At 37.0% G+C, this 12,023-nt stretch overlaps 1 protein-coding gene across 1 annotated transcript in view; it reads right to left on the reverse strand.

The window, feature by feature from the left end:
• syt9b (synaptotagmin IXb) overlaps positions 1-12,023 on the reverse strand; it is a 41,176-nt gene that overhangs the window by 17,141 nt on the left and 12,012 nt on the right. Inside the window, exons 2-3 of the mRNA XM_016511521.1 lie at positions 8,722-9,085; positions 7,960-8,506 (exon numbers count right to left, since the gene is read on the reverse strand). Coding sequence (XP_016367007.1) covers positions 7,960-8,506; positions 8,722-9,085 — 911 coding nt within the window. The remainder of the gene's footprint in view (positions 1-7,959; positions 8,507-8,721; positions 9,086-12,023) is intronic.

Below are 12,023 nucleotides of genomic sequence, written 5' to 3' on the forward strand. Positions count from 1 at the left end.
TGGGATGCGGGGGGAATGGGGGGGGGGGATCACGATGCCGACTCAACATCGTGATGTCTATCAGCCATCGGCGATGGACGATGGCATCATCTATCGGCCCAACCCTAATTTGGGCTATCACCAAACAAATAAAATCAGTATCAACAAAATTAATCTTTGCAATGCAGAGGAAACACTGCATCTGAAGCTGCATCTGAAGTGGCATTTAGATGTACACACTGTTTAATGCAGCTTTGAGCGAAATGAATGCATTTAACCTGCAGCTACAAATGCATAAATAATGTTTTGATATTTTAAACATATGCAACATGGTGTCTAAAACGCAAGTCTCTTAATATTAACTTTTTGTTTAATGCAACTGTTGTATAAAATCAATATCACATTTGTAATCATGCTGATTTTTGGAGAAAAAAAATGGCACTCTTCGTATAATTTTGTTTAACTATATGAAATGATATAAATATATATACATTTTCTGCCCCCATATCTTGAATTTTGGGAGCATTCTAAATGCATTTTAACAGACTGAATCACACAGTGAAAGAATGCACTCTAAATGCGCACGCGCACTAGTCTAGCCTATTATACTACATCACGTATAGTTCATGCGTGCACTCTGTAGGTGTTTTGTTTGGTTTTTGCGATATACTCGATAATGTCAAATCACACATCATTAATATCGTAGACGATATATATCGCACACCCCTAAGTCATAGTAGCTTTGTGTGACAAAAATGATCAAAGTCTTCACAGAAAAACCTTTAGATTTCAAATGTCATTTGCTTACGTTCAAAACATATGCTCATATTCATACCTACGTTGTCACTCATGTCAAATCTGTTGTGACACATTTTTACGTGAACATGCATTTGTGTAAATTAGATTTTGAGTCTTATTTTGAATGAGAAAAAAATCCTTAAAACAAAACACCTTTACTTGAGAAGCATATATCTTGAATATAAGTGTGTTTTGTCTTATCAGATTCTTTGATTTTTTTGTAACGGATTTATATGTAAATCAAATGAAAAAAAAAAATCTACTACTGCAGTAAGACAAAATATAGTTGTATTGAATCTGCATTCTTTAAAAAGTCTTTAACGGGTCATTTGATGTTGCTAAAAAGAACATTATTTTGTGTATTTGGTGTAATGAAATGTTTATGCGGTTTAAGGTTCAAAAAACACATTATTTTCCACATACTGTACATTATTGTTTCTCCTCTATGCCCCGCCTTTCTGAAACATGTTTTCCTCAGCGACCAGCACGGATCAGCTCCAGGCATGACGAAGTTAATATTTTATGCAGAGTTGCTTCTCAATTAGTTCAAATTAATTATTACCGTCTAAAATGAATAATTATACAATCTACATGAATACATTTTAAACTCATTTAAAATATATTCTCTGAAAACAACTCTTAACATGTTCTGCAGTGTTGCTTCTCAAGTAAATCAAGTAAATTGTTTCAAGGATTTTTAGGTATTTTAACTGGAAAATACACTATAAAAATTTAATTCAATTGAAGTTGAAATTGGTTACATTATAAGTCATGGAAAAACATGTTATCATGATTAATTGATGATATCTTTTTTTGAAGCAAGACACAAAAATATTTTTGTGTTGCACAAAATAAATAGAGGACAACAAAAAGCCTCTAAAAGAACATGAAGGTGAGTAAAATTTTCATTTATATGCAGAGACCATTTCATGAAAATAATTGATTTGTTGTACCTAAACAAAAATATCCCAGCAAAATAGCAAAATATGACTGTTGATCCAAATTTCCCTTCAGTTGCAATTTGTATGGCTTCTTTCTCTGACCTCTATTAGTATGGGCATGGTGAAGTGGGCAGAATATGGTGGGAAGGGGTGGAGCACAGTGTCCAAACAGCTTTTAATGCCCCAGACACACCCTCTTTTTGTGTGTGAGAGACATTCAGGGTTGAACCTCGTGAAACCAATTCCTCTCAGGCAAGGTAATTGAATTACACCCTTCCATCTGTAGACTATAGGATAACAGACGCCTCTGCTCTCATAAGAACTTAAATCAAGTCAGTGGTAGAATTATGGTCACTTGCGCACTGTGAATGAAATTATAGTGCAGTTGTGAAGAGGTTGAATATGGTTCGGAGAGAGTCTATCTAGTGTGATTCTCCATTTCCAATCCCACCCAACCCCACTCGTTCAAGGGCCTATTAGCAGGCAGAAGGGCTGGTCGCCACAACAGAAAGAAAGAGCATAATGAAAACACTGATGCAAGTCAGGGCAATGTAAAGAGGGATGTTAACATTTGCTTAATTGCTGATTTTCTGTTTTGTGACCAGACCACAGGTAATCACTCTAACATTGGCACAAAACATAATTTAATTTCATATACAAAATTACACTACAAGCTCAGAGAGAGTTATTTTAAAAGTTGTCCACACGGCATTACTATTGGTCTTATTGCAAATAATTTACATTTTAACACGGCTTTATACGTCAAAAAGATGGCTTTGTATCTTATACAGTAATTGTGACTATACTGTATATCTCATAATTGTAACTTTTACATTTAAAAATAGCAAAATTATTTTTCCTAATTACACTTTTATATCTCAAAATTGTTTCTGTGCTTTATTTCTTGTAATTGCAACTTTATATCTAACGATTGTGGCTTCATATCTCGAAACTCTGACTTTACTTCTTGTAATTGTGTCTCTACATCTCGCAGTTTCAAACTTTACCACACAGTTAACTTAACAGAGTTACATATATTGGCGTCAGCAAAATATCTAAACTTAAAATGAAACAAAAAATGGCAACTTTTTCAGCAACTTTATGCATATGTCTGCTACTACAGCCTACTCAGACTTACGTCTTTCTCTTTCAACTACTGTAAAGCTTTATATTATCTAACTAAAATGGCACTGCAAATGGAACAGGCTATTTCAGAATGTCTGCTGAAACACCCCTGTCTTTCATGTCTAGGAATTCTTTAAAAAACACGAAAATAGAAGCTTTGCTTTGTTATAAGTCCCTCCATCTCAGTCAGATTGCTACGTTGCTTGCTCTAGAATGGTGGTATGGGATTATGATGAATACAATTGGATTAAGTGTACTTTAAAGGCTACTTTTTCATCATCATGTTTCCTTGGGGTCAGCAGGATTTTTTTTTATAGGATTTTTATATTTTTTTTATTCAGCAAGGATGCATTCAATTGATCAAAAGTGTCAGTAAAGACATTTGTAATGTTAAAATAATTCTATTTCAAAAGAATGCTATTCTTTTGAACATTCTATTCATTAACGAATCATGAAAAAATATCAAGTTTTCACAAAAATATTAAGCTGCACGACTGTTTTCAACACTGATAATAAGAAATGATTCTTGCGCACCAAATCAGTATATAAGTCTGATTTCTGAATCCCATTTTAAAATAGATCACAATATTACTGTTTTCTACTGTGTTTCCATCAAATAAATACAGCCTGGATGAGCCAAAAAACAATGACACCATAGCCTCACCATGTGTCACTAGGACATGCATATACACAGTGTGAAATGTAACAATCCTTCCCAGTCTCCCAGTCATTCCCAACTGGATTAAAGCCTACATACCTCAGTTTCAAGTTTACAAAAAGTGTCATTCCAGTCATAATACAAGGTAAATGTCTCATGGTTAGAGGTGAATTCTGACAGGAGATTCAATAGCACTAAATCCTGCTGATCGACCTTTTACTCTTCCGGATTAGAGATGCCTCAATCTTTCTCTTTCCAGCTGGGTGGAATGGATTGGCCTTTTCGTACATTAACTAGCTTGTGTTTTATTTATAGGCAGAGCCAAATTACACCTTGAATAGATCTGAGCAAACATAATCATTCATTCAGATTGGAATGCAAATTACTTGAGCTAAAAAAAAAACAGAAAGGTTGCTTTTCTTCCCCAGAAGTGATATTTGGAAAGTTGTATTCGCATGTCATGATCTTGTATGGTGGATTGTATTTCATTTCAATCTAAGAGCGGCTATGCTGCTGGAAATCTCATGCATTTTTAACAAGTAACTCAGAATCCCTAAAGTAATACAGAGAGTTAGCATGAAGGCAGAGAGCACTCTGACATCTGTGCTACACTGTTCGATGCTGAACGATGCCAATTATATAGAAATTAACCTGATACAATCAAATTGAGATGGCAGAAAGATACAGATAAATGGTACAAATTCTATAATTAATTAATTTATTTTTGCGCTTATTAATCACACGTCGGCTTTATTCAATAAGATCAACGAGTGCTTGCTTAAACATGATTTATCATAATTAGCATAAACCTGATTTGCACTTTTAAAGTCAACATAAAATCAAAACATTAACCCAATTTACTTTCTTAATACATACGAATTGTGTTTTTGTACTTTTCTTTCTTTCTTAGCGTTACATCTCTTGCTCACCAATGGATCCTCTGCAGTGAATGGGTGCCGTCAGATTGAGAGTTCAAACTGATAAAAACATCACAATAATTCACAAGTAATCCACACAACTCCAGTCCATCAGTTAACGTCTTATGAAGCGAAAAGCAGTGTGTTTGTAAAAAACAAATCCAGCATTAAGCGGTTTTAACTTTAAACTGTGGCTTCAGGCCAAAAATGTCCATAATAACGTTTCCTCCACTGAAAAAGTTCATCCCCTGTTGTCCTCTCACATCAAAATCCACCGACATATTTGTTTAGAACTGTTTTGGTTTGTAATCAGTGCTTGATCTGTGCATATTTCTCTCCTGATTCAGATGAGACGACTCACAATATTTTTGATAGAGGACTCATATCTTTACAGGTAACAATCAGTGCTTTGTGCATATTTCTCTCCTGATTCAGATGAGACGACTCACAATATTTTTGATAGAGGACTCATATCTTTACAGGTAACAATGGTTTGAAGTTAAAAACATCTTAATGATGGAGTTAAGCTGTTTGGACTCTCATTCTGATGGCACCCATTCACTACAGAGGATTCATTGGTGAGTAAGCGACGTAATGCTAAATTGATCCAAATCAATTCTGATGAAACAAACTCATCTACATCTTGGATGGCCTGAAGGTTAGTACATTTTCAAAAAATGTAAAGTCTTACAGTACAGTATCACATTAATTATGCTAGATATACAATCAAGCCTCCAAAAATGATTAATGCATGGATGGCACACGTGGATTGTGTTCCTCCAAGCTAGCGATCCCTAGAGGTATGGCCCACTTATATGCACTGAAACAGCCTGTGACGCTTGCTACTACATCAAGCTAACCTCTAGATCCAGTGAAACTTGCTGGTTTGAGCTTTTCCAAGAAATAAATAATATATATATACATATATATATTAAAAAGACATGAAATCACTGCTACAATAAACTTGCCGACAATGTTGAGTACTCATTACTAGCATGGATAATGTTCCTATACTGTATACGATTGCCAACCATCCCATATAATACAATTTGTACCATATTGAAGGATGAAGTTTGTTGTGTATTTTAGCGTCTTTAACCCAAACAGCTGAGAATATTTAGGTTACTGCATATAAATTGGTTTAAAATTACAGATTAGGTTTCATGAGAGTGAGCAAATTACATTTTAAATTTTTGGGTGAACTATTTCTTTAAGTACTGTATGTCATGAAAAGACCGCCTGCACACAAAAACCTTTGTGTTTCTTTCTTGGGTCTACTTATGAGACGGATCAATTTCCCCAAAAACCGCCATATATTCATGTCAGAGCAAACTCTCCAGCTATTTCAAATATAGGTCACCCCTACATGGGCCATGTGTGATTATGAAATATTCACGCTTCTCAAAGTATATTTTTATGTTGCTACCTGAAGCATGAAAGTGATCGGAGGAGAGAGAAAACCATGCTCAAATATTTTCACTTGTTCTTCCAGCACGACCATTAACTGCTTTTACTTCAGAGTGGTCACATGGGTCTAATAATCATTTATAGTGTTAAAATGAACTGTTTACACCACTATAATCTTGCCAAAGTACACAGTAGTGTTCAAACTGGAGAATCTGTTAGGTCAGGGATCTTAGCACATTCCAGCACATTTGTGTGAAGCTCAATCTGATCTCTGAGAAATTACGCTTAAAAATTATACTGTACAAGTAATAAAAATATTAGGCCTGTCAATTAAATACTACTTAAAACTATACTTTAAATGGTGAAAGACCTTTATAAATGGTAAGATCTGACACAACAGTCAAAAGCTTTTGTCTGAGGTTTCTATCAGTAGTATGGAAATAAAATCAAACACTGACTTAAAGGTGACATATCATGAAAATCTGACTTTTCCAGGTTTTAAGTGCTATAATCAGGTCCCCAGTGCATCTACCAACCAAGGAAACGTGAAAAAGATTAACTCGGTAACTTTGTTTTGGTAAGCCTTTTTCTGCAAGCGTCTGAAAAAACGAGCACGTCAGATTTCGCTCCCTTGGTGACGCTCCCTTGATCTGCATTATAATATTACTGCCCCTTAATCTGTAAATTACGGCGCCGTGATTTGATTTCGCAAGCGACAAAGGTGTACCAGTTCTAATGCCATGGAGAAAGTTTGACCAAAACATGCTAACGGTTCTGTCTTTGGCTGCACAGACGAGCACAGAACACTACTGTCCCAGCCTCAGAGGAGACAAGAGAGCAGTGGATTTATCTATTTATTTAATGTATATTGCTGGTGCCACACAGATCTAAAATAAACATGCGATTTATTTCCCAGCGGTTTACCTTCCCAGACATAACCGACTGTTTTTCGTAACTCGTGTGTTTTTAACGTAAACTTGTGTGTGAATGAGAACTTAGTTTGCAGCTCATCTGCATTTAAAGAGACAGGCACGAAAAACAGCTGTTTCTGCTTCCACTCAAAATAGGCATTTTCAAAATGTTATAATAAATGATCTGTGGAGTATTTTGAGCTGAAACTTCACAGACACATTCTGGGGACACAAGAGACTTATATTACATATTGTAAAAAGGTGCATAATATGTCTCCTTTAACAAAACATAACCTAGACAATATACAATTTAGAATAAATAACACTTTTTGTCCATTCAATAATTTACTTTTTACTTCATTTTATACAGTAAAAACAGTAATAGTCTGAAATATTAATTACAATTTAAACAACTGTTTTCTATTTGAATAAGTTATTTATACCTATGACGTCAAAACAATTACTCCAGTCTTTAGTGTCACATGATCCTTCAGAAATTATTCTAATATGCTGATTTGGTGCTTATAAAACATTTCTTATCATCATCCATGCTGAAAACAGTTGTGCTGCTTAATTTATTATTTTTTTTTGTGGAACCATTTTTTAAGGAATCTATGATGAACAGAAAGTTCAAAAGAAAAGCATTTATTTAAAATTTTGTAACAATTTGAAAATGCATCCTTGATTAATAAAATTATAAATTTCCTTAAAAAATATCTTACTGTCACCAACTTTTGGTGATTTTTTTTTCTCTTGATTTCACTAATTCTAAGCATTTAAAAAAAAAAAAAGGCAAATAAATACATTTAAAAATTGTTATAATTACTGACATCAAGGAAAAAAAACACACACACACACACACACACACACACACACACACACACACAGTTCTCGTGTTTGCTTTAATTTAAACTGACACTATCATCCGGGTACAAATTCCCTGCATAGATTTCCAATAGCAGCCTCCTGTACCTTGATAAAACTATCTTGAGTCACGCACTCAAAGCACCCACAGTGTTGCAACACTACATACAGAGCTAATACAACCCACACTAAATCAAACCTGAAATGCTTTTGGTGACAATTCTGCCTTGCTTTCCAATCATGAATTTTACTATTTGAAGATTCTTCCATTGTCAACATTATTTGAGAGGACGGAGCACATAAGATGTTACACGGAAAATGCAAGTTCAGTATATATAGACACACTAAGGAAGACTTACCGCACTAACATAAAGGATATCCCTGCAGAGCTTGGTTTCCTGCGGAAAGTCAGCTAGATCCAGGAAGTTGTCCACCACCACTTGGCCTATGACGTCATGCCGCGAGAAGCGATCAAAGTCGTAGACGCTAAAATGGAGCTTGCGTGTGGGAAGCTCAGCGTACGCCACAGGAAACAGGAAAACCTCGTCAAAGATGGGGTTCAGAGTCTTGCGGTGCACCTTGGTTTGATGCTTGGTTTTGCGGTCTGGCAACAGGTAGATCTTCACGTACGGGTCGGATGTTCCCGTAAAGTCCTTGGCAGGTAGATCTTGGGCTTTGTGGATCTTCACAATGAGCTGCTCCAAGTCACAGTCGTATTTGAGGATGAAGTGCAAGCGGCCACAGCTGTCCGCTCGTCTGCCGTCGTCCGCGTCCACCGACCGCTGTTTGTAGAGCTCAGGCTTGATGCGGCCCAAACCTGGACCCGATATGGACTCCTGTCTTTGGAACTGGGCCAAGTTGAAATCGGGGTTGGAGACGTTCATCTGTCTCCGGATGGAGTTGTGCCTGCAGTGAGAAGAAAGGGGGCGGATGCCTGTTGGGCTATTTGCTGGCTTCATATGCTAGACATCTTCTGAATAACGAGACTGAGAAGAACTGTAATTAAAGTTGAAGGTCACAGAGGCCCACACTGTCTGACAAATGCCAATTGGGAATTGCTAAATGAATATCAATGGTGGGTGAGTGATTACGCCTGATGAAGTCAGGAAAACATGACTCACCTGACAGATGAGGTCGGTTCGGTGACTTGTCGTTGTACGCGAGCTATGTGGATGTGGTTGAGCTCCGTGGCCTTAGTCTGGGCCTCCAGTTGGATGTCTGGGGACGTGTGGCTGATCTTCATGGCCGACTCCGGGAGCACCATCGGCGCATTGGGATCCTTCTCAAAGTCTTCGCTGTATTCCCGCTCCAGGCCCTCCACCTCGGTCAGGACCGGCTGCTGCTCGCCCTGCTGGTCCTTTAGGCCGGGCAAGAAGCGATCTCGCCATGGCACCCAAAACAACTTCCATGACACGAACAGGGAGACGGCAAACAGCGCCAGGCCACATGTGGTGGTCAAGAGGGACAACAGGCTCACAGACACATCTGGAGCAATAACCAAGAGAGAAAGTCGGTCACTGGATGGTGTTCAAAACTTTCAAGATATTTATAGACTAGCTTTAAAAATGCTGTAAGCAGCATTTTTTTTTGAAATACCAGACATAAAATAACCCTCCTGGCTCCAGCTGAAAAAAAAAACAATATTAACAAATTTAACAAAACAGATCAAGCATTCATATATTCCTGAAATCAAGAGAGGACATCAGGAAACTAGCCAATCAGAAAGGCTCTCTGGCTGTGAATCATTTTGCACATTTATGTTTGCTGACATCATGTATTTAGAGAGTGAGAGTCTGTGGTTTGAAATTAGCAAAATGGCTAGAATCGCTTACATCACCTTTTCTGAGGTGCTGTTTCCTAGACTATACGCCCGTTCGCACAAAGGACGATAATTGTAAAAATAATTAAGTTTTAATCATCATAATTCTATGAGAATAGAGACAACAAAGAGAAACAATGCTGCTGGGATCAGTTTTAGAATGATTCTTTCCTCCTGTTAAATGATATAAACATTACCTATTATTTTCTTTCTACCTGGTCTCATGGCAAAAACGTACCTGGGGGCACTTTTTCGCGAGACGCGAAATACGTAACAATAAGTACATATCACTGCAGTTTCCAAAAGAAATGAACACTAAAGGCAGTAAAACTCCGACACGTTTTATTCCTTTTCACACAAATTTACAGAATTTCGATTAATAAAGCGTAATTTTCACACAATTACTTGAAGAATATTATGTTATGACTTCAAAACAATTTTAATATACTGGGAGATTTGAAAACTGATGCTTTTGAATGTTAGCATCGCACATATACAGCTTCATATCTATGAGTTTTCATAGACGGTAGGTTTGTTCGGTAGCTCAGGGAGTACGGAGACATACTTGAGAGGTGTGGAGCTCTGGTTCGAATCCCGAGTAATTACGGTTTGATAAAACTGTTCAAATCGGCATTTAAGAAAGTTCAAATGGAACGGTTGCATCAACAAATGTGTTTTTATATCAGTTTTGCATTTGTTAACACTATCGGGTAGGTTTAGGGTTGGGTTTGGCGTAGGGCATATTTCCAACACGATAGAGCATTAACTTTTAGCGACGGTCCCCGGATATTTGATTTCTGAACCGCCGCAATACGCAATAAGTACCTGAAGCAACGTAATAAAAACACAGCAATACGTACCTATATCAATGTAATAAAAACGTGCTAGGGTTCACGTATTGAACCCGTGTTTTAGCGTCACTCAGTGGACATTTCTCTTTGAAACTGCGGCAAAACGTGCAGTAAGGTACGTAAAAACGGTGTTACAGAAAAATACCCAGAGGTACGTATTTTTGTGAGACCAGGTTGGTTTCTTTCCATAGGAGATGCCCTCTGGAGGTCCCATTTGTTGGCCACAGAAGTAATCACGGTTGTCAAATTCTAGAAAAAACACCATTATAAAACTGACTTATTCAATTGTGAGGTGTAAATTACTGTAATTTATTTTTTAATTTGGATTGTAGTGGTTACTTTTCTGAAAAGATGCGGTCGACAAATGCGGCCTCAGGAGGGTGCAGTCTTTGAAATGAGGCACAGCAACTGACAGCCAATCAGATTCCATCTGCAAGCATCTAAAGCGACAGACATCATAAATGCACACTTATAATAAACAGATCATCGTGCTATGGTGTGGACGCTAATATAGTTATCATTCTTGGTGTGAATGGGCCTATAATTTTACACAAATTAACATAAATGTAATTAAAAGAATCATTAAGAGAAATTAAATGACTGGATTAGTCTGCAAACTTAGCCTATATCCTTGAACAATATGTTTTATGCAGCTTATAAGTTTTTGTTTGATCAGGCACGACAAATGGCAACCCCTGGGATCAAAGGTGGACTTAACTCAGCAAGTGAGCTTTAATAAATGCTTTAAAGACATCTGTTACAAAACTTTTTTTTACAATTTTTTTTTCTTCAAAAATGAATTCTGAAATCTTTTAAACACTTTCTGCGATCCAGATATTGAGACATTTTGTAATGGACATCTCTTAATATCTGGGCTGGAGTTGTTGGTGTCCTTAAAGTGATAGTTCAGTCAAAAATGTATGCGATTTTGTCATTATTTACTCACATTTATTTTATTCTGAACCTGTGTGACTTTCTTCCTGTCTAGAGCACAGAAGGAGATGTTAGTCAGGATATTAATGCAGCTTTTGCATATTATAAAGCAATCGGGCTGCCAAGCTCCAAAAATGACAAAACATAAAAGCATCATAAAACCTGTGGTCACCATTGTGGCACCATTCACTTTCATTGCATGGATAAGAGCAGTGTAAACATTCTGCTAAACATCTCATTTTGTGTTCTTCAGAAAAAACGGAATAATTTCATAATGATTAAATAATGAACTGGGGGAAATATTCTTTTAAAACATCAGAAGTCCAAGCTGTGTGATTTGGATCATTGTCATGTTGGAAGGTAAACCTTCTTTCCATTGACAACTTTCTGGCAGAGGGCAGCAGATTTTCCTCAAGAATTTGATGGTATTTTCCCCATCCATTTTCCTTCTATCCTGATGAGTGCTCCAGTCCCTGCTGCAGAGAAACACCCCATAACAGGATATTACCGCTTCCATGCTTTACTGTAGGGATGCTGTTATTTGGATGGTGAGCTGTATTACATTTCTGACATATTGTTTGGTGTTGAGGCCAAATAATTAAATTTTACTCTCATCTGCCTCAGAATCTTCAAGGTGTGTTTTGGCAAAGCTCAGTCGTGACTGCATGTGGCCTTTCTTGAGGAATGGCTTTTTTCTTGTAACCCTCCCATACAAGCCACATTTGTGGAGAATTAGTGATATTGTTGTCACATGCACAATGATCACTCTTTGGCATAAATTCCTGCAGAGTTGCTGTAGGCCTCTTGGTCGCCTCTCTGA

The sequence above is a fragment of the Sinocyclocheilus rhinocerous genome, unplaced genomic scaffold (genome assembly GCF_001515625.1).
Source record: "Sinocyclocheilus rhinocerous isolate Xijiao unplaced genomic scaffold, SAMN03320098_v1.1 scaffold534, whole genome shotgun sequence".
Taxonomy (NCBI): Eukaryota; Metazoa; Chordata; class Actinopteri; order Cypriniformes; family Cyprinidae; genus Sinocyclocheilus; species Sinocyclocheilus rhinocerous.